This window comes from Cydia pomonella, chromosome 7 (assembly GCF_033807575.1).
Source record: "Cydia pomonella isolate Wapato2018A chromosome 7, ilCydPomo1, whole genome shotgun sequence".
NCBI lineage: Eukaryota > Metazoa > Arthropoda > Insecta > Lepidoptera > Tortricidae > Cydia > Cydia pomonella.
Genome location: NC_084709.1, coordinates 5856472 through 5880679, shown reverse-complemented (window position 1 = coordinate 5880679; position 24208 = coordinate 5856472). Strand labels below are relative to the sequence as shown.

Below are 24208 nucleotides of genomic sequence, written 5' to 3'. Positions count from 1 at the left end.
AGTTGAAGCGAACGGGTAGTAACTATCCAAGATGATATTCGTTGATAGACATCAATCTACTCTAACCTCCTAGCCCCCCCGCCCCTAAGGTTGTCTGGATGAGATCGCTTACAGCGATAAGACTGCCTGTTGCTACCTTTCTTTACATCGTAAATCTGTTTTTAAATTTGTTTTGTTTGTTCAATATTTGCTTACTTACCAATCGAGACAAATAATGTATAAAAATAGTCACGTGACTTTTCCCCTTCGGCCACTTTCGAAACCAGTTTAGGAAATGGAATTATAATTCTTCTTTGGAGACCCGGTTTCGAATCAAGAAAATTAATTCTTGTTTCCTCAACTGGTTTCCGATAGTCTGTCGTACCGGTACATTTTTAGGCGTTTGTCAATGCACGATTGTCATCTTGGCTAGGACCCAGGCACAGAGAGGAAGCAAAACAATTGAGCCACGGTTTATTCGTAAAATATTTAATTATACAAATGATTTCTCTTAATCAACATTTTCTACGTCGTTCGATTTTTGCCCTTCCTGGTCTTTCTTGTGTTCGAAGTAGAGCCATCTGAAAATAATAGAGCTATTGTGTACCAACATAAATAGGATAAGTATGATAATATTAATTTGGCGTAAATTAACCAGCCGACGATCGGTCTGGCCAGTGGGTAGTGACTGCCTATGAAGCCGGTGGTCCCGGGTTCAAATCCTGGTAAGGGCATTTACTTGTGTGTTGAGCGCGGATATTTGTTCCTGAGTCATGGGTGTTTTCTATATAAGTATATAAGTATTTATATATTGGGACCAACCCCAAAATCGCGAAAATTTTTCTGGCTGTTTTATACATTTTAACTGGTCCATTTTCTATGGGAGGGTAACATTTTATTTCGCAATTTCGGGGTTGGTCCCATAGTAAAAGTTGCTCAGTATAATCCCAAAACCTCCCTGGTAACGGAAATGCTCATATTTTTTGGCCACCTTGTATATGCCGTTTTAAAGTAGACCACTAGTTTCATGTTTTAACACTGAGGTTGTGATATAGATTTCGTACCTATATACACATTGTAAGCACATTTTACGGTAAAATACGAATAGGGGAGGAATTACCGTCCTTATCCGTAATCGTGGTTTTGTGGCGTTAAGTAACAAGCGCTTATAACAATCTCTATAACTACTCCGAGAACTCATCAATCCGAGCAAGATCCAACAATAATTGAGAAAACTGTTTGTACTTAACCAAATATGTGTCTATGTTTGCACAGTGATTACCCAAATATGGCGATAGAAGGTAGCGTGAAGACAGCGCCGAGCAGGAACACAGCGCCTGGCAGAATATTCAGCGTGGCCATGTAGACGCGGGAATAGAGTGTTCCATACACTAGCGGCATTGTGGCTTCTGCTAGCCCGAAGAGGGAGTTATTTGTACAATGTTTACCCAAATATGGCGATCGAAGGTAGCGTGAGGACAGCGCCGAGCAGGAACACAGCGCCTGGTAGAATATTCTTCGTGGCCATGTAGACGCGGGAATAGAGCGGTCCATACACTAGCAGCATTGCCAATGTGGCTTCTGCTATCCCGAAGAGCGAGTTGTTTGCACAGTGTTTACCCAAATATGGCGATCGAAGGTAGCGTGAGGATAGCGCCGAGCAGGAACACAGCGCCTGGTAGAATATTCAGCGTGGCCATGTAGACGCGGGTAAAGAGCGGTCCATACACTAGCAGCATTGTGGCTTCTGCTATCCCGAAGAGCGAGTTGTTTGCACAGTGTTTACCCAAATATGGCGATCGAAGGTAGCGTGAGGACAGCGCCGAGCAGGAACACAGCGCCTGGTAGAACGTTCAGCGTGGCCATGTAGACGCGGGAGTATAGCGGTCCATACACTAGCGGCATTGTGGCTTCTGCTAGCCCGAAGAGAGAGTTCATTTTGCCTGCAAAGCGAAAATTTACATGGTTATTTTGGTTATAAAATATGTTTTCGCCTATTGTGCTTTTCTTTTAACAGACATTTGTAAAAATACCTAAACGCGATAGGTAGGCTGCGATGTTTTATCATATAGTTGGTATGGCTGTCTGCGGTTTTTGTCATCAGATCAGCTCATCAAATCTAATATTGTCACCGGTCATTCATACGTACAGTGAGCTGAGAAATCGCATGGAGAAATGAATTCACTGATAAAGCTTTGCATTTATACAGCTGCGGTGGCAGTATGGTTCCATTTTTATCACTTGTCACTATGCCCGTCACTTTCGCACTTACATACTTGTAAAAACGTGACAGGCATGGTGACAAATGATAAAGAGCCGACCATATTAGCCCTACTGGTGGGACATGCAATTTAGAACCTATTACAATAACAATAATTCATTACCCAGGAGTTGTATAAGAGTGAGAAAAGATATGTGATGTGGGTTCCGATTTGAGCAGTTATAAATAAATAAATAAATAAATATTATAGGACATTATTACACAAATTGACTATGTCCCACAGTAAGCTCAATAAGGCTTGTATTGAGGGTACTTAGACAACGATATATATATAAATATTTATAAATACTTAAATACATAGAAAACACCCATGACTCAGGAACAAATATCCATGCTCATCACACGGATAAATGCTCTTACCAGGATTTGAATCCGGAACCATCGGCTTCGTAGACAGGGTCACTACCCACTAGGCCAGACCGGTCGTCAAAAGCAGTTAGGCGTAAGAAGAATGTAACGTTCCCCACGGTGTGGTTTATGATAATATTCCTCTGCCAACATAATTGTATTGGTCATATTACACCGAGTGTTCTTTACAATTACCACTGAAGTGTGAGTTTTTGGTCTGAGGTCTAGGGCCACTTACCGAATTCTTCTCCGCTTACGAGTTTCGTGGCGATCGAGCGCATGGCAATAAACGAAGTTCCGTTCAGGATCTCCAGCAGCGGTGCTGTAATGGGGACCAATTGAATGCATTATTCGCTAACTCAAAACACTGATTTAAACTTTTACGATTGTTATGCATTATTAAATTATTAATTAGGAAGTTGTAAAATCACCTCCGACGTTTCAAGTTCTCGTGGATTCCTTGAAACGTAATGTCAAAACTCAAACTCAAACATTTAGTAAAGAGGCCGCAAGGGTACTTTTACAAGTCAAGTTGTTTTTTAAGCAATAAAAACAAATCATCAACAGTTATAAATTACAATACAAGTATCCCCAATGAAATATTTAAATTACTTAGAGATGTAGATCTGTAGTTCTAAATTCTAAAGTAACAAAACTTCGGAGGGGTTATGAGGTTTGCAACTTTATGTATTATTGAATAAAGTAGTAATGTATTTTAAATGGAGTTACGAGGCTTGCGATTTTAGCCGACGATACTTATGTCCAATTACAAAAAAAAAACATAATTAAAAATAAACACACAAACAGATAAATACTGACAAATCTATAATAATCGCATTAGTTATTTAGGATTTATTACATTTACATTATTTTCCTTACGCCGGAATTTTTTAAGGGGTATAGTTTTCTGTTTCACGGAAATTTTAAAATATTGTTAAGTACCTAGTACCAATAAATGAACTAAAAAAAATATGTCTCTTGGTTGCTTCATTTTTCATATGTACCATATCGATAACAAACAAGCGTCGAGGCCGCCTGATGATGGACTACCTTATGATTAATTATTTTGATTTGCTCTAAACACGAGAAGAATAAACATTAAAAGAGATTCAAGACCCATTCCAAAAGAGTTGGCTAATCGAGCAGACTTTCTATGACCATAAAGAATTCTACAGCCGTGATCTTACAAAATCAAATATGTAAATAATATAACGTACAGTATTCTGCATGTATTAGTGCAGCTATCAGCCGTAATCTTATGTGTTAATTGAATGTTTTATATTTTCCTATAGATATAGGCAATTACTGTTGTGTGTGTTGGCAATTTTTATTATTAATAAATTGATTATGATTATGAGTATAATCTATGCTTTATTTGCTCGTATTACAGGCCACACTCGGTAAAATACAGAGTTCAAAGATAGACAGAGGTAGCATTGTACCAAGGAGAATTTTCCGAAGTTGCCGAATTTCTATAGTAAAAGTTCTAATTTTAAATGAGTGTGCGTTTAATCCATTGCTACCACCCAATAAACAGCGGCAGCGTGGTTCATTTTAGATTCTATTAACTCTATATAGTCCTTACACTTACACACTGGCGGGTGCTGCCTGTGCGTGCGTGCCAAGACACGGGCACGGGCAGCATCCGCTCGGTGTACCCCTTTCATCTTATTAAAGTGTCAATAGGGCCTTTACGTGTTGGTTTCGGCTTCGCGCACTTCTCCCAAATGTCCGGAACACCATTGTTCCGTGATGGGTAAAGACTTATAATTTAAATGATGAATTAGTTCAATTTTGGTAATCTTCTTCTTTTTTCATCCTGTTACCCCCTGCTGGGGTGTAGGGCTCGAACTATTTTCTTCCACTGACTCTGGTCCTGGGCAGCTTGGGTAACCTCCTCCCATCCCATCCCCAATACACCCAACTCTACGCCAAGTAGATTTAGGGCGACCATGTTTCCGTTTTCCGGGCATCTTTCAGGTCAGGGCCACCTTGGTTAGGTGGATGTCAGGCTTCCTGAGGATATGCCCAATCCAATGCCATTTGCGCATTTGGATCTCCTTATGTACGGGTGCTTGTCCGGTTATTCTCCATAAGTGAGCGTTTGTAATCCAGTTAGGCCAAAAAATGTGCAGAATTTGCCTTAAGCATTTGTTCACAAACACTCGGAGTTTTGTCATTACTTTTGGTAATAATTTAATTTAACTTTGTATGATTTATTTGAAATTTTGTATTGATGATTCATTTTGTATTTATTTCGTGACTATCATAGACGTAGGTAAAATAGTTACTAATATCATGGGACTACTTTCCGAAATAAATATTATTTATTTATTAAACAGTTTCGTCTCAGCAATTTTACCTCTGCCCATCTTTTAACTCAGTTCCTACAACAACCTTATTATTAGATATCCTCTTACCTAAATATATTTCCAAGTCGTTTCTAGCAAACGCATAAGCAAAGGCAGCTATAATTTTGCTCACATTGGAAATGATGCCCAGGATCGTGTCATCCAACTTCATGTATTTACTGAACAGGCTGATTGAGAATATAGTACCTGAAACCACAGTTAACAAATAAAATACAACTTAATTTATAAATTAACAATCAAAAATGAAACTAGACCAAAAGTTTACCATTACATTTATTATGCTGCAAAGATAAGAAAACGGCCAAGTGCGAGTCGGTGTCGAGTTCCTAGGTTAAATTCGGCTCGTATTTCGACTAATGGTAGATTACAGTATATTCTTGTTTACTTGACTTGGGTTTTGCATGTGGAACCTGATGTAGAAATACGGGCTCGCCTGAAAATATCGATACGGACATAGTACCAAAAATATGTATACACTATCATAATATATGGGCCATAAAGTCGTGTATACATATTTTTGGCACTTCGATCGTGTCTATGTTTTCAGACGAGACTGTACCATAAGAACAATTTTTCCCCTATGTGCCCTCTGCTATGAACAATTAGCAGTTTTTAGTAGATTAGCAAAATGATGGTATTGAAGCTCCTTTTGATGGCCTAATAAATTTAAGATATTTTAATTTTCAACTTACCTAGCAAATTAGTTACAATACTGTATGTTGACCAAATACTGAATTGCATTTCGTCCCAATTGAATCTGTATCTCGTAAAAAGGTACATAATGGTATATTCACCTGAAAAAGACTAATTTCAGTTCAATCCGTCATCAAGAAGTCTGAGAGAGCTGCATACATGTTGCATATTATTATTTTGTAACGTCATATAGTTCGTGTCATCCACGATGACGCCCAGATTTGTCAAATGTAGCCTTTAATAATATGACAATATGAGTCGCACGCGTCTTCATGAATGACATGATCTATACGAGTATGTCTGTCGTAAATAGGCGGAGCAACTTTTAGAGGAACAAGTCTGTGGCATTCTAGTTACCAATTTAATACTTGTCTTAATTTTAGGTCTATCAGAGAGGAAAGCGCTTGTTTTAACGTATAACGTAAAATTTAATAAAAGTAACATATAATTTTCGATTGCAGTTTAAACAGATTAGCCTCGGTCTAAAAGTTGATTCGCCCAAATATTTCATTAATTAAACTGCCTCCTTTGAAGTTGTACCTATTTAACTAGTAATCGTTGTAAGAGCAAAATTACATGTAAAATACAAGTTGTTACATATTACAGTCCTTCTGAGTTGTTTCGCTTGTGATATTTACTATGAGGAGCGTGCATAAGCTGTAGGGGGCAGCACAGGAGACGTCAGATTTTTGGCGCGAGGTATAAACGTGAAGTTTATGCTTCCAATGTAGCCCAAAAAATGGCAAAACCTAATATGCACAAAAAAACGCACGAGAAAGGCACTTGATTTGGCGTGAAGTGCCAATGTTTATGTTCCCGATTCAGGCCACAAGATGGCAGCCCCACCATACGCGTACGGTTCCTATATTTGACGTCTTTTCGTACGTATAATAGGACAGTATCCTAAATGTAATAAACATGTAAGCCATTGGTAAACCTTATATAAATAAAATAAATATGTGTTCAGTAATCTTTGCATAACTTACCGTGCATTGGACCAAATATGACGCAGACAACTATAAGCAGTAGACAAACTCGAAGCCGTCTGTTGCCAGCTCCTTGTTTGAAGACAACTCTGAACGTTTCTGATACAAGTCTCACGTCGAAGAACTCGGTCACATGTTCCTTACAAGTTTTTGGTTTCTGAAAATTTAAGTTGTCATTCTGAAGCTCCAGCTTTAAATATATTTTTTGGTATTTTTATTCTATTTTTCGGGCTAGCCTTTAATTTCTTAACTAAGGACAATCCAGTTCAGTTAATATCAAGTGAAAGAATGCATTTATTTATAGAAAGATATTCTTTGGATATTTAATTTCATATTCTATGAATAAAATTTCTGCAAACATTATATATATAAAACAATTCATGTTTTGTTGTCGCAAATAAAATAATTCTCAAAGCGTACGAGTAAGATCATGTTCAAGAGGAAATCCTTACCTTTTTCTCTTGATTGTCCCTTTTCACATCTTCCAAATAGTAGTATCCATAAATAAGGCTAAACAAATAGAGCGCGGCTGATATTGAAAACACACCATAATAGCCTACCCAAGTTAACAATACACCACTTAGCGCACTAGCGATAGGATAACCCAGTGACATACAAAGATTCACAATTCCCACTCTGTATGTTCTATTTTCTACCGAAGTTATGTCACCTATATAGCTAAAGACACCTATGAAATTAGTGAACCATCCTCCAGTGATAGCAGGGAATATAGCCTCCGTTAACGCCGCCGCCTCCACAGGTAATTCATAAAAGTAGTATGTGTTTACCATGAATCCTATACAAGTTAAAAATTCGCCTACTATGGGCAAAAGTATGCATGGCTTCCTTTTACCAGTTTTGTCGCTCCAAGCACCGACGAACAAGATTAATAATACTGGCAAAGCTGTCTGTATCACGTTCTTCCAAGCTTGCACACTTGCTGTTAACTTCTGGACTTCTTCTTCATAGAATGTGTAATTTTCTGTCTGTCGTAAATACAAGGCGTCACAAATTTCATCAGTGAAGTTCAAATTTACACGACAAGCTTTCTCTAAATTTAAATTCTGTGTTGCTAATGAAGCTAATACACTTGGCATTACATAGCAGGCCATCACTGGTTCAACTGTTGTGTTATCTTTTATTAATTTTAGCCTTTCTCGTAACGTTAGTTTTTCTTTTGTTTTGGATGTGACTTTACTTTTATCTTCTGAATCGATTTTAAGAGGTGATGTCTCTTTAGATTCATTTTTATTACCAATTTCGGTATTATGTTCTTCTATTTCTTTTAATTTTTTATTCATTTTCGACTTTGTTATGTACTGTTTGTCACTATTGCGAAAGATCACAACTGAATGAAATAATTAAATTTTCCTCAATTATCTTTGTTTGAATAATATTAATCTGTAATAAGTATAAATGTCAGCCTAATTCAATATTGACATTATATCGTCGTGTATGAGATAAGAGTGATTTCTTAGTATTTGTGTACACTTACAGTTTATAGGACTGTATTATTTAATTGCTCAAGTCCCTTGTCTCAGACTGATAACTGTTCTTTGTCGAGTGGTATGCAATTCATTTGTAAATAAATATCAAGGTGAGCAAATAAACTTTTCTTATATATAAATCTTTGATATTTTATTTCCAATAAAATTTAAGGCAATTCTTAATTTTTGATTATTGAAATAAATTGATTAAAAGTATAAAATGTTAAAAAATAAAATAATATATTTACCGTGAAAAATTACTATCTTTATACTAGCGGTATCATTAAATTTATTTTATAATTATCTGACAATTATTATTTTTACTTTGGTTTTTTTTTATTTCCTTTGACAATTTAGGATCTATAACGATAAAAATTTGGTTCACAACCATTGTTACGCTTTTTGTTTTTTTTTTTTTTTTTAATTCTGATGTATTATAGGACAGATTGCAGTGGCTCATTTAAGTGAGATACGACTGATTTAAAAATATGTTAAGATTTTATGTTGATATGATACGATCGCTGGCGCTGATTGATACGCGCGAAATGAGTGCCAGTCATCATTAGGGATTTCTCGCGCACTTATTGATGAGCGTAAGATGCACTGGGTGTCTGAATATTTTCTGCTTTTTTGTTAATATGACAGATGTCACTTTGTTAACAATTACAAGAATCCGCTTGACTTACACCCACATTTCGACGACGATCATCAGATAAATTACGTCTAAATACTGTGAGTCAGGGTTTTGAGATCACATGGTAGAAAATCTGAACTAATATATAAATCGTGATAAAATTGAGCAGTAACAGGACATGTTAAATTTTATTAATTAATTTGTAACCTATCATCCAGCATGGTAGCCATCATGGCTCATTAGCGCACCATTATTTAATTCTTCCTTTAAAAGTCACTTTCGCCATCAACACTACATCTTTGGAAACTCTCACCACAAGACTAACTCGGTGACAAACAAGCATATCCCACTTGGTAAACTAAACTGCTACCCTAGTCCATCATCAGTGATCATTCACTTGCAAGTCTAGATGCGTCACAAGTACACCCACGCTTAAAACTTGTCCGCTGCCATCTTGGCGCGGTCACAACGTTTTATCACACCTGCCTAAACTTATTTATTATTATTATTATTGTATTGGTGTTCTCTACGTCTAACAGTTTCTGTCTAGAGCCCTAGAGGATAATTTACCTTGTTAAACTAGTTTTGAATATTTATGTTTTTATAATAACGGGTCTCACCTTGACGTTAACGGAATCAATGACAGTATTGATGGAGTCATAATACCTACTCAAAGTTTGATTAATTGAAAGCATGTATCTGCAAAACTTCCCCGTTTCAGATTGCTTCAAATTCGAGACTAATAAACAGTTAACTTTGTCCAGATTTAACTCTAATTCATGTTCAAAATTAAACCATAAGATATCCATAACTTAAGTGCAACTGCGCTAAAGTTCTGAGTTTGGACTTAATGTTTTCGGCAAGTGAGCTTAACTTAGGTATAAGGCCCGCTATCCATTATATACTGACATTTATAGCTTCAAAATCCCTTTTAGCGCTAAAGTTTAGGTTACAAATTGTATGGGGACGTGTATTTATTATGTTTTTACATGGACTTTATATGTCGCCATTTTAATTTAATTGTTTTCGGGAACTACTCGTAAATAATTAAACTACGTTACGTAATTTTTGTACTGTAGAGGTTTGGTGGGATCTTGCTCAGCACAGGGAGGATTGGAAAGCGAGAGGGAAGGCCCTTGCCCAACAGAGGGACACACAAATAGGCTAATCAAAAACAAAGAGGTTTGCCACCTTTACAACAGTCTTAGTCGATGGAGGTGACAGGCAGTAGATTTAATTGAATTGAGAACTGGCGGTCGCTGTCAGACAAAAAGGATGCGCACCGCATGCAAAAGGATGTGCGTACCGGTATCGGCACTCCAAAAGAGGCAGCCATCAGTATTAGTTGTTATGTAATTTAGCTAAAAGAAATAAAAAATAGTAAAAAATATATATGAATAGATTTCAATTCATGAGTGTTTAAATCGACGACACCTTCCCTAATAGGCCGCCTCTCTTTACAGTACCTTCACACAAACACGTTATAAGGTGCTACGGGTATTTTTTTATAATTGAAAACTGGTGTAATTATTATGGTAACCTAAAAGAATTTGCAGTTTGTGCAATATTTGACTAAAGATGACACTCGAGTGGCAACGGCAGTTGCATTACTGTTGCACCATTATTGCTGTGGTGACAACTGAAGAGAGCTCTAGAGTTGTTTGAAAGTTACTTTCATGGTCTATAATGGGAATATTTTTTGTATGGTGGGCCGCTAGAGGTAAAAAAGGAGTATCTTTTAAAAGGTTCTTTCTAGTTCTCTATGAAAACCATACAAAAATAAGCCCTTTAAAAAAAACTGTTCAAATACTCAGTTTCCGTATAAACGAATGGTGTGTCCGCTGTGTGCTAGACTCAAATCAAGATAATTGGCAATGATTTTGATAACCCAGACGGGGCAAGGGTTATTTTAATTGTCAAACTTCTATGAAATCATGACGTTTACTTAACACTTGTACTGTCTAGGCTATCAAAATGGCTGCCAACTTATCTTGGTCTGACTCTATAGCTTAATGGACTGTAGCCCTAAATGTCGCATAACTAACAGCGCTAATCTCCCTGGGTTGAGCAGAAGTCGGACAGTTTCTGAAGGGATTTAAGCTGTGCTCTTCAGCTAAAAGTTTTTGATTTACTCGATCGGTTACTTTATAACTCTTACTCGCAACAAAAAATCGGTTGAAGATGTTTGCACGTATAATAACAAAATCATCAAAAACAAAAAATATGTGGTTTTATTCGAAATTATTTATTTACATGTATTAAAATATGAACATTTATTGGTTTGATTATTTATTGTGTTTACAACACGACAATTTGACTCACTTACAAATAACATTTCTACAATATAAGTATTTATTCTACATGACACTTAACTTTTCAACAAGCTTCATGATTATCTTTATTTAATGGTATTGCTTCGGCACCATTCAGAGGCTCTGTGACACCAATTTCTTCTTTATTTAATCGACTCAGTTCTTTATTTCTGTGTTCATAAAATAGCCAGCTGAAAACAGATAATTTAAGTTTAAATTATTTTATATAGGTAGTACGTGAGTTAGTTTTTACTTAATTATTATGTATGTAGTCTTTAGTGTATGCTAGGTTAGGTGTTTAATTGAGTTTAATTGAGGTTAAGATTTGTGTGTTTATATCACTGTGTATTAAAGATATTCAAACTGTCATCTATACATATAATAAAGCTGAAGGGGGTCGAAAGTCTGTACATGGAAGATATTCGAAAAAAAGTAGCCTGGGGATACTAAGAATCGTTAACAGAACACGTTCCAACAGTTTTTAGAATTTTTGTCTGTTTGTCTGTTTTTCTGTTTGTCTGTTTATTTGACCTCGCATCACGTGAAAACGGCTGAACGGATTTTGATGCAAACTTTACTAATCTGTCGAGAAAATGCCCGGCCAAGTTATAGGCTATAAAAATTCAACCGCTAGAAGGGGGGGTAGCCACTACACTCGATTGAGTTAAGTTTGCACCTGAATCTTATGGCGCTACTTAGGAAGGAGGTGCAAACTTTTACAACAAATATGTGCTACGAGTATCGAGTACCCTGCTAAACTAACAGATATGGTGCTGAAATTAAGCCACCGAAGAAGGATTTTGTCAAATTAACTCTAAAGATAGAAGAAAAGAAAAAAACCGACTTCAATGAGGTAGATCGGTGAAAGAACGATTATTGTTGATTTTTGATTTCATACAATTAAATTAAAAAGACAGCGTCCTACGCCTAATTATGTAGAAAAGGAGGTAACATTTTTTTTTTGTCACTGCACCCACCTTGACACATTTCAGATTTGCCCTATGATTGACTGGTAAGATACCCGCAATAGAGTATTCGACTGTATTTAAGATAAATTATTTCACACCATGCATGAAATAAAGCACCAGATAATTATAAAAAAAACTAAATAGGATAGAAATATAAAAATGTATCTTGAAAACCTAACTGCTTGACAAACATGCACAGAGAACAAATTGCCAAACGTGAACTATGCATCGTTGAAGAGTTCCATTCTGTTCATCATGAACAGTTCCACTTCTACAAATGTAAATACTTGATTTGTTGATGAAAATACAAAAATCACTATATATATGCCTTTCACATTTGAAGAGTTCCCTCGATTGCTCATGGACCCCATCGTCAGAACTCGAACTTGACAAAAATTTGTCTTGAAAATCTAATTTACTTAACAAACACAGCGAAGAGGACAAATCGCCAAACGTGTACTGTGTATCGTTGAAGAGTTCCATTCTGATCATCATCAGCAGTTCCACTTCATCAAATGTCACTTTTTAAAATGTAAATGCTAGATTTGTTAAAGAAAATACAAAAATCATTATATGTATGACTTTCATATTTGAAGAGTTCCCTCGATTCTCCTCCTTTTGAAATCTGGAAGTCGGTCAAAAATGAGTTTACTTACACAATTAAATGGTGGCAAAATCAACACACATATCAACACGCGTATAACTGCATAATTATTTAAAAAAAAATATTTTCTCCGTCATGAATTACCTAATCGTAATTTTATCGTATCCATATTCATACGTATCGCCTCTTTTAAGCACTTAATAATGGCTACTAAGGTGGGTACTATGAAAAAAAAATTCTCTGATGTTTGCGGTGTAAATGTCAAACGATTTGGGACACGCATTTTATACGCGTTAAAATGCCATAAGAACTAAAAACTGAAAATACCTTCCCGAAAAAAAGCGAACCTTTCACCAAAGTCTCGCAACGGAACGGAGGTTACGAAACTATAGCGAATAGTAACTACCAGAGACGTTATGCAGCATCGTTCCATCCATTGAAAACCTCATTCGTAGCGTGCACGGAGACCTGAGCCATCCTTGGGTTTGTGAGAGATCCATACTCACGCCCATAGAGGAACGGTCCATGTTCACGCAGAAAAATGAGCAGGCAGGAAATCGAAGGTGAACATGCAGTATATAATTCCATTAACACTGTCTTGGATGAAGGCAATGTCACAACATACCCGGTAGAGTTCCTTAGCTCATTGAGTGCTTCAGGACTCCCAGCACACACATTAACCCTGAAAGTTGGAGTTCCAATCATGCTTCTTCGGAATTGTCGCCTCCGAAGTTATGCAACGGAACTCAGCTAAAAGTAGTGCAGCTGCAGCGAAACCTCATTGAGGTGCAGATCCTGACGGGGTGCGGCGCCGCAGAAGTCGTGTTGATCCCGCGCATCCCCCTCATCCTGAGCAATTTCCCGTTCCACTTCAAGCGCCTACAGTTCTCCGTGAGCGTCTGCTTCGCCATGAACATCAATAAGTCGCAGAGGCAGACGCTGCGCGCCGCTGGCGTGGACCTGTGCACGGGCTGCTTCTCGCACGGGCAGCTCTACGTGGCGTGCTCGCGCATTACCAGCTGCACGGAGCTATTCGTGCTGATGCCCGCCGGGGAAACTCGCAATGTGGTGTACAAATAAATATTGTAAAATGTCAATGTTATGTAAATAACTATTACATACCTACTTATTAGTATGTAACTGTAGATATAATTATATGTATACATTTAGTTGTGCATATATAAACATAACTGTAAACAAAATGTAAATACTCGGCCTCAAGTTTTTGATTTCTACGAGTATTCTCCTTTCCTCTAATCCTACTTCTAACTAATAGGTATTACACCTAAATTCGATTGTGTTCGGAAGTATGAATTTCTATGGGTATATTTCTTACCATTTCATGCTTAGACTGATTGGTCTGGAGCATCGATTTGGATGATATTTTCCATGGACATGATTTGGATAGGTACAGTCAAGGACGTAAAAAAAATACAAAAGTGGAACTGTATTGTCCGATATACATCTACTACTCTATGTCGTTTAAATCACGTCAAAAATTTTAATAAGGACGAATTTGAAAAAAATAACAATTGATTTTGGAGTGTAGTTTTATTAAGTGGTACCTAATTGTAAAATATTTTATCTAGACTACAGTCCTCTAGCGTATCCATCTATCAACTTTACTTCAAGTTCCACCTCCAGGGGAGAGGCAGAGAAATTAGCGGTGAATGAGCCGGTTACTGACACAGACCGAATACCACGCGGGCGGAGCCGCGGGCACAGCTAGTTATAAATATTATCTTAGTTATGTATGTCTAATAATGTATAATATATTATCGTTTGTATGTCGTATAATTGACAGAAGCAGCTCGATTCGGGCAACCAATGTCACTTAGATCTTATTGGGATCACAGCGGAATCGAAATAAACGTCAATTTTGACATGGTGTTTAGAGATCATTTAAAGATCTTTCCAAGATCTTAAACGTGTCTTAATCATTCTTTGAATCGGGCCGTAAGTTAATTTGCATAGTAGTCTTGTTTCCATGATACAAATTTATGTTATTTATGACGCTGCAGGACTGGAATTTAAAAGAAATCTGACGCACAGATAATTTTCAAGTGAATAATAAATTGAATAGATAATAACGAAGGGGGGGGGGGGGGGGCAAGTTTAGGGTCGGCAACGCGCATGTAACTCTTCTGGAGTTGCAGGCGTACATAGGCTACGGAGACTGCTTACCATCAGGCGGGCCGTATGCTTGTTTGCCACCGACGTAGTATAAGAAAAATATAATAGACTTTGTCTCATAAATCGTTCCCTAAGGGGGAAATAGTGTTTGGAAATCTTATGTTTAACGATTTCTACGCGGAAATTTAATAGGAAAAAGCAATGAAAATAGGTTGAAAATTTTCTTTCCAAGTGACCCCCTTTCATTTCTCATGCTTACTTGTACTTTTGGCAAAAACTCGTATAATTTAATGAATAAAACTTCATGTTTTTGGTTGTGCTCTACCCGCTTCTGTTAACTTACAAAAAAAACAGCCGCTGCTAGTACAGACGTGCTAGCTCCTATGAGGAACACAGCACCTGGCAGTACCTCCATGGTTTGGGTGTACACGGTGGTGTACAGCGGCACGAAGATCAAAGGCATCAGGTTCTCAGTCAGCCCAAATATGGAGTTTACTTTACCTGGAAAAATGATATACCCAAGTTAAGTAAATTTTTCAGTATTTTGAAAACCTGACTGATTTATGTAACTAAGTCAGTCTCATGACCATATTTTTTAATTTACTTTCAGCTACAAGCAGACGATATGAATTGCATACATAGTCATCGTTAGTGATGTCAGTCAGTAAGTGTAAGTATGTACGACGTTTTAATATTAACAGTCTTTAAGAAGAAAAATAAAAGTCGACAAATTTTAATGAAACCGTACGGTATGTTCATTGTGAAACAGTGGAATTGAGGGGGCAAAATTTAATAGAATGTAGGGAGTTTTAGTATCGATAAACTCCATTATCGATGCTTTTTCCCAAATAGGTACGGTCACGTTTGAAAATATCGATACGGACGAAGTGTCAAAAATATGTATACACTACCATAAAGTCATGTATACATATTTTTGGGCACTTCGATGGTGTCGATGTTTTCAGACGTGACTGTACTAAAGAATACGCTTAATTATTTTCAGCTTACTGTGCGATTGAACTCACACATACTTTTATGCGTAAGGAAACCTAGCGTAATACCTACAGAATATGATTGTGTTTATATTTGTGTTTATGTCGGCGGCCGATCGTAAGATCAGGCAGATCATGAAATTGCTAGGCATATTGTAAACGTGAAAATCTTTGTCTCGTTCCCTGAATCGAGCCCTACGCTGGGCTCCTACTTCTGGAAAGTTTGCCCTTCGGGCATCTGAAGCAACCTAACGAACCTAGCCTACCTACCTATTGATTTAATGTGACTACCGTCAAAACTTACACAAGAACATTACAATCTGCCTGATCTTACGATCGGCCGCTGATCAAAGCTCGGACATTTATTTTTCGTTCTTTGGTTTATTAAATACATCAGAGCTTAAAATGGATCTCTATTGTTTCCCATAACGTTATAAGTCATAATGTATTGTTTGTCCGCATTTTCGTTAGTCAAAATTTGATTTTTATTTTCAGAAAAGCGTAAATTTTCAGGATTGCCATAAAACAAACCTAACCTATCTATAGGATAACCTAAGGAAATTCCTGAAAAGGTAACGGTTTCAGAGTTATGACTAATGATAATATGACTATCATTACATTATGACTTTCGATTATTATGCGAAAGAAAGGGATCCGGCTTAAAATAATTAAAAATATTAAGCTATTTCGATGTTAAAAAAAAAACCGATTCCGAACCCCGCCGTCGACATACACACTATACAGGGTGGCTCCTCTATACTATCCTCGGAGCTCGTGTACAACTATAATAAAAGAAATGTTCAAATATGTCAGCTTGTTAACAGATAACAGTTTTAAAAAGATAACATTTTAAATAGTTTTTTAAAATTACTTTTATAATTGTCATTTCTTTTGAATTATTTTTCTCACTGCACCCACATTCGAGATTTTCTGTTTTGCCCTATGGTTGACTGGTAGAGAATGCCTTAAGGCATTAAGTCCGCCATTTGTACTTATTTTTATTGTGCAATAAAGTTTAATATAATAATAAATAGTAAAATAAATAACAGGTACTGAGTTATAACATCCAGTTGTTTTGCTTTTGCAGTGACGTCACTATCTAGAAGACACATAATTTATAGCTAGATTAAGATAAACTGCGAAGAAATAATGATGGGGATTGCCATTGTAATGCTATTTTAAGTTATCTTTTGTTATTCAATTATAATATTTATTTTCAGTCTAGATATAAAGAACGAGATAGTTTCAGTAGCTAGTTTTGGTTCAGGATGCATTCATTGTATTAATGACATTTCATGACTTTACTGTTGAATGGCGTCGAGAAATCTTTTGCTATAATATGATTATTATTATAGTAAAATACCGATTATAAGAATCGTGCCTAATTATAATATCACAGACATAACTAGGAAGCCCATTCTATTAAAATTACCACTCACCCAATTCTTCTGGGTCCACTACTTTTGACATGATAGATCTCATTGCTAGAAGAGACGTTCCGTTTAAGATTTCCACCATAGAAGCTGTGAAATATAATCATTTTTATCAGAAGAATCACGTCCTCGAATTCATTAATTTTATCGTAAAATCTGGACAAATAACAGCCTACTTAAATATGTAGTGAATTGACGTCACAACGACGTAGTTCTAGTGTAGTTGCCTACTTAGTAAAAATTCGTACGCATATCTTCAAAACATTGGACTTTGATAGTTATAACTAGTTAACTAAAACAAAAATCGGCCAAGTGCGTGTAGGACCAAGTGCTGTAGAAATCAACGTGTGTCGACGGATCTTTAAAAATAATATTAAGGTTGCCAAGAGTGTTTATTGATTGAGTAGATACTTTTGAAATTAAGTAATCGCTTTGAAAATCGAAAATAACGTGGCCCTTCCTTCTAACTTTTGCACAGCGCCTGCAAAAATGATTTAAATAATTAGAAATACGACTTAATAAATACTATCCAGCAAAGTTATATTAAATGAGTTATTTCCAAGACTTATCTTCGAATTAAAATGAAGTAAGTGCCGCGAAGGTACCCTTCATTATGCGTGGTCTGACATGCACTTGGCCGGTTTTTTGTATTCACAAAACTAAAAAGCAAATAATATAAATATGGATATCTACAACAATGATTGCATAGTATTAACATTAACAGATAAAAAATATTTGTATAATCATTTGTTCCTGGTACTAGAGGAACCATACTCGTAATTTGCAAGTAAACATAGTTGCAGGTACCTGAGAATACCAATTAAAAATAAAGAATAATTTATAAATATTTATTTTGAATGTACTACCTATGTTTACAAATAAATCATTTGAATTGAATTGAATTAAGTACAAACCTATGTAGAATATCGTTGCCGTGGCCGCAAAGCAGTATACGCAGGAGCCAACGATCTTGCTTATCGTGGAAATGATGCCCAGCAAGGAATCGTGCCATTTCAATATCTTGCTGAATACAACGAGAGAGAACACCGTACCTAAAACGGTTGAGTTGTTTACCCAAGTGGAATCTTATAACGTGGTGTTTGTGGATGGTTTTCCATACCTAATGCGCAAAAAGTACGCTTCAATGAGCGTTTTCACTTAACTGTGTACGATTAACAGCCAGTTAGCAATTGTTACAAAACTGATGGTTAATGTCAAACTCCATACACATTCTGTCTGGAATTTTACAGTTTTTTTTTTATACTTCGTGGTGGCAAACAAGTACACGGCCTGCCTGATCCGCGCTCTCCGTAGCCTAGGTACGCCTGCAACTCCAGAGGAGTTACATGCACGTTTTCGACCCTAATACTCCGCACCCTCATTGAGCTCTGGCCACCTTACTCACTGGCAGGAACACAACACTATGAGCAGGAGTGACAGTAATATGTGACAAGCATAACTTAATTCGCGCTTTAAGGTACAAATTAAAATGAAAATGCACAGATGCAGACCTGTGACCACTACCACCACCTGGAACCACCTGGTTGAGGGATAGTCACAATATCATTGTTAAAGTCGTTGCTGATAGGATGTGAAACTGTTATATCAATAAATAGTAGGTAGACAGTCTCAAGCAATGGGTGTGTCTTATGTCACGTAATTTATTTTAATGTGTGTGATTTATTTTTTAAAATTATATTCATTAAATTTTTTGTCGTTTTAATTTATTGTAATATTCTTATGGTGGTATTTCCAATTAATTCTAAAGTCATGACATTTGACATGTATGGATCTTGGTTACCTATCTGAAATAAATGTTTGTTTTTTCTTTTTTTTGATAACATAACCAACTCAAATGAATAGAACAGTGTGGGAATAAAATAAAATATTTCTTTTATACTACGTCGGTGGCAAACATGCATACGGCCCGCCTGATGTTTTTTGTTATTTTTTTATTTGTGTTATATACTTTGAAGTTAAAATATCACTATACGTGTATTATTATAATGTAAGTCAATTAATAACATTAAATGCTTACTAAATAAAAAATAATAAAAACCTCCAGTGATCTATGCAATATACGGTAAACACCCCTTTTCTTATTGCTTCAGCTATTGCTTCGAAAATATAAAATTACGTTGTACACGCAATAAGTCATAATATTTTAAAATGTACTCGTAAATACAGGGTATACATACACCACCACCACGTATTCAATCATAAACAGTGTTGGTAAACAAAGTTTCTCATAAAATGTAGTTATAGTAACTAGGTACCCATTATAAAAACATTGTTTATAAAACTGGTTTATAAACAAAAATGTTTATAGTGAATATAGATCGTGTCATTCACGAAGACGCGTGCCTTGAATCGTATTCTCATGTCATTAAAGGTTAGTTTTAACAAATCTGCGCGTCATCGTGGATGACACCAACTATACGTGGCTTTATAGCACAGATTTATAGCCAATTTTGTGCCTAGAATTTGACAGGTACCTAAACAAGATGGCGCTGTAGCGCTCCATACATTTTGCGGTGACTCTGATTGACAAAAATTGACGTTTGACAATTCAGTGACCACAAAACATATGGCGCAGTACAGCGCCATCTGTTTTGGACGTCAAATTAAGAGGTACGTTTTTTACTTACACTTTACCTCTCTGATAAAATCAATTCTCTTTGGTTATAGTAAGTAGTAGTATGTCAAAAATAGTTTGGCGAATTATAAATAAGATAAAAAGTGTTTTTGTATACTTACCTACTGATAACGTGATATCTGTTAAATATATACGCGAATGATTATTCATAGTAAATTATCATTTCGCAATGTCACTTTGCAATGTTAGATGGCTACTATCGGCTAAAAGGTTTTACCTACTTGCATATAATAAATCCCTTATGATGCGTTCAACAACCGCAAATTATGGCCAGCCTAAAGATAAACTGTTTAGTTACAACAAATTGCTTATCTGTGAAAATGTTATTATTGTGCAATAATAACGTACATATCGATTTAATAACGACATTCAAATTTCGAACTTCCCTAAAAAACGAAGAAATTTGATTTGTCCTAATTTTTAGTATCATACGAGATGACGTTTTATTTAGTTTGTGACTAAATGCCGCAATGGCGGTCGTAACACGCAGTTCTTAAACACATCATAGGGAGAGTATGTGTGTAGGAAAAACTAATGAATGTAAATGTACATAATTATACATTAAAATACTCACAACGTGCGTGTGACGTTTTTATGAAACTCGCTATCATTTCGTTTCAAAAACCTACTCTCGTATTGCAACGCTTTTCATTACATAGCAGTCACATAAACGAATATTAGACAATTCATAATTAATTTTATATCAATATACGAAATCGGCATATTTTTCGGCATTTCTGTTGTGAGTTTAATTTTAGTTACGTCAATCAATATTTCTTGCATTTAACTTTTCTACTGTGAGCTCTTCGATATCCGAAAATCAATCCTTGTATGGAGATGGTTTTAAAAGAAAACCCAGTTTATCGGAACAGAGCTTCATCACCGTTATGCTTTGGTTTAAAGAAGTTATGAATGATGTTATGTTAGTTGAGTCATGGGTGTTTTCTATGTGTTTAAGTATTTATAAATATTTATATATTATATGTATCGTTGTATAAGTACCCTCAACACAAGCCTTATTGAGCTTACTGTGGGACTTAGTCAATTTGTGTAAATAATGTCCTATAATATTTATTATTATTTATTATTTATATATTAGATATAATTACTGCAATGAATAGAATACTACATGAAGTTTATTGTGTGGTATTGATATGGACTACTATTATTCGTATTCTAAAAATAAAGTCAATAACAACCTACTTACCAAGGGTGTGAGTAACAAAATTGTATGTCTGGTAGATGCTGAACTGCAATTCATCCCAACCGAACCGGTACCTCGTTGACATGTATATTACGGATAGTTCCCCTGTAATTATTACAAGTTTCTATCAAAAAAATGTATTTATATTGTTAGTCAGGTTTCTGAATTTTCAGTTTGTAGAAGGTGATAATACTAAGTGCTCTTAATGTTACGCAGTCGCCGCTTTCTGACCGAGACGATCTCGTCTAAAAATGCAAGGTTCAATCCATAGTTGGTCTTTAGACAATGTGCAACTTAGCTAATCCAAACGTACACTTGATATCAAAATAAATCATAATAATAAAATTACATCCATTTTGTTACTATTCGCCCATGCGCCATGTGTACGGACAATAATGGACGAAACGCACGCGCGCCTTTACATCATTTAGATATAATTTTGATGTCGAAATGTAAGTTTGCATTAGCCGTCGGATCCCTGCATTTATTATATATTTTTTCCTTTCAAAATGTATGATAAAGAACCAACAATTATTGCACATAAAATGAAAAATAATCGGTTACCGAAATTTGTCAAATAATCTGAATTCTATAGTTACAGAGACGATTGAGTGTAAACATCATAGGCTCACCATACGCAGGTCCATAAAGGATGCTGACTATGGCCAGCATGATACAGATGCGTATGCGTCGATTGTTCGGTCCCCTTTTAAACACGACGCGCACCGTCTCCCTGATGTTCGTGAAGTCAAAGAAGAGGCGGAGAAAGTAGACGAATCCTCGGCCGTCGTGCTGGAACCAGTTTGGTTACCTTATACCCTTTATTCTTGGAGACTGATATGATTTCAGTCCAAAAGCTTCTAATTACGTCCAAACTTCGGCTAACTATTATACAAATTTAAGTCCTTTTCACCAAAAAATTGTTTTTTTTTACTTTTTGTGTGTTTTATATACATAATAAGTCACGTTCTTCTTGGAACATTTATGAGTTAATATGAATCAGTACATTTTTTTTTCGTGAAAACTAGTCTATTCTAAGTGTTCCTTGTTACTTTGATATCTGTCATTAAGGACGTCTAGACTAAGTCCAATTGTGGTGACATCGCCATCAAAAACCCGTTATGCACTGAAACACAATAAAATACGATTTTTTTAAATTGGTATTAACTCTAAATACGATCCGGAATATACTGTTAAAATCTTTCAACCATACTCTGGTTTGGCGGAAGTTGTGATTTAGTTTTAAGGTTTGTTTTTTGAATAAACATTTATTTATTATTATTTATTATTAGTAGTTGATGAATTATTTTATAAGGAAAAATAAAAATGGTACTTTTTGTATAAAACCTATAAAAGTGTGTTCATTAAGGCCTAAACTAATTACCCTATGGTTATGCGATCGTAATAGAAATGGCGCTGTAGAGATATATTATAACTTTATGTTAAGCTATTAACGAATAGAGGTATTTTTGAGACGTAGTATCCATACCATTTGTGCTATGTTTGTACAAATGTGCATCTAATTTATTACATTATGGTGGGTGGAATGAACTTACACGTGGTAAACTACCTAAATTAAAATCTTACCTGTTTTTGCTCAATACTTCTTTTGGCTTCTTTGATCCAATACAAGTTATACATAAAATTGATGAGATTTAAACATCCAGACAAACTGTAGCACCAGTAATAACCATAATGTTTCAGTAAGGGACCACCAATCGCCAGACCCACTGGAACAGCTACTGATTGAGCAAAGTATAACAGACCGATCCTGAATGTTCTCTCTTCCACGCTCGTTACTTTCGCCACGTAAGAAAATGCTGTCATCTGCACAGATGCATATCCTCCTCCCAAGCCTTCCAACAACGCTTCAGCTGCCACGAAGAAATACAGGCCAGTTCCTTTCATAAAATAAACTTGCACCAAATTGTTCACGCATATGAGCATCTGTGCCACTATTTGGATCATTGGTATTATCTTTCTATACCCAGTGTTATCGCTGAAGAACCCTGTCAAAAGTAGTAGGATACACGGTACACTAAGTATCGTGTACGTGCGCAGGGTGACACTGGGCGCTACGTATTTCTGCAGAATTTCTTCGTGATGTTTGAGACTTTCACTTTGGTTTTGAAGTCTGAGAGAGGTACAGATATCGTCACCAAGGTTTAAGTTCACTCTACACGCTTTCTCTAACATCACGTTTTGGGAAGTGGCGATTGTTATCATGTAACATGTTTGATATAAAAACACCACAGGTTCGTATGTGGCAGTCTGCAATTTCGATAGGAAAATTTTGAATGCATCAATATTCTTCTTTTCAAGTCGACAATTTTCAGTATTATTTGAATCATTATGGTGTGATTTTACAAGACTTTCCGCCATGTGTTCACGTTACACTTGCACTAACAGTACTGGCAATGAAATTTATAATATTTTTAATGGATTCATGGTCACGCTATTATAATGAAATTACACTGAAAATTGTTATTAGTATTGGAACGAATGGCACGTGTTTAATATATTTATCTACACACATAAATCCTCTTTTATGCGTTCAAAAATCGCAAGTTACGACCGTTAAAAAGATAAATTATTGTTATCGGAACAATGTGAAAATGTTATTATTGCATAATCGATGTATTAATGGCATTCGAATTTCAAACATCTCTGAAAAACAAAAGTATTTGAGTTGACATAATTTCTAGAATCAGTCGAGATGAAGTTTTATTCGAAATTAAATGTCAACTGTACACAGGGTAATCAACAATGGCGGCCGTAACACGCGGTTCCTGAACACATCATAGAGAGCTTTTAATATGTGTGTAGATAAAGCAGTGTATGTAACCGTACAATATCAGACATTAACACTGTGATATTTCGTGAAATGTATGAAGCTCTTTTCACAAACCTACACTCGTATTTTAATGCCTTTCATTGTGTAGCAGTCACGTAAATGTATTTATTAAGAACTAAATCACTTCGTATGGAATCTTGCCCCTACTTCCGCCCCTATAGACTACTTATGTTTGAATAAACGTAAATAGTTCCATCCAAAAGTATTTACTTATTAATATAAAACTTAATATTATCCTGGCTGGTTTTTCATTGCGAACATTTCAATGATAT

The 24208-nt window shown here is 35.9% G+C and overlaps 2 protein-coding genes across 2 annotated transcripts; both read right to left on the bottom strand.

Moving 5' to 3' along the window:
- Positions 1-447: 447 nt before the first annotated feature.
- On the bottom strand, positions 448-8166 carry LOC133519655 (proton-coupled folate transporter-like). Its single transcript, XM_061853706.1, has 7 exons — positions 7112-8166; positions 6660-6816; positions 5673-5774; positions 5029-5166; positions 2847-2930; positions 1766-1922; positions 448-560 (listed from the first exon to the last, which is right to left on the bottom strand). Exons 1-7 carry the CDS (start codon positions 7958-7960, stop codon positions 491-493), a joined length of 1557 nt encoding a protein of 518 aa, XP_061709690.1. The 5' UTR covers positions 7961-8166; the 3' UTR covers positions 448-490.
- A 2838-nt stretch (positions 8167-11004) lies between these two features.
- Positions 11005-23493, bottom strand: LOC133519656 (proton-coupled folate transporter-like). Its single transcript, XM_061853707.1, has 6 exons — positions 22670-23493; positions 21715-21874; positions 21086-21187; positions 18137-18274; positions 17229-17312; positions 11005-15298 (listed from the first exon to the last, which is right to left on the bottom strand). Exons 1-6 carry the CDS (start codon positions 23462-23464, stop codon positions 15132-15134), a joined length of 1446 nt encoding a protein of 481 aa, XP_061709691.1. The 5' UTR covers positions 23465-23493; the 3' UTR covers positions 11005-15131.
- Positions 23494-24208: the final 715 nt, after the last annotated feature.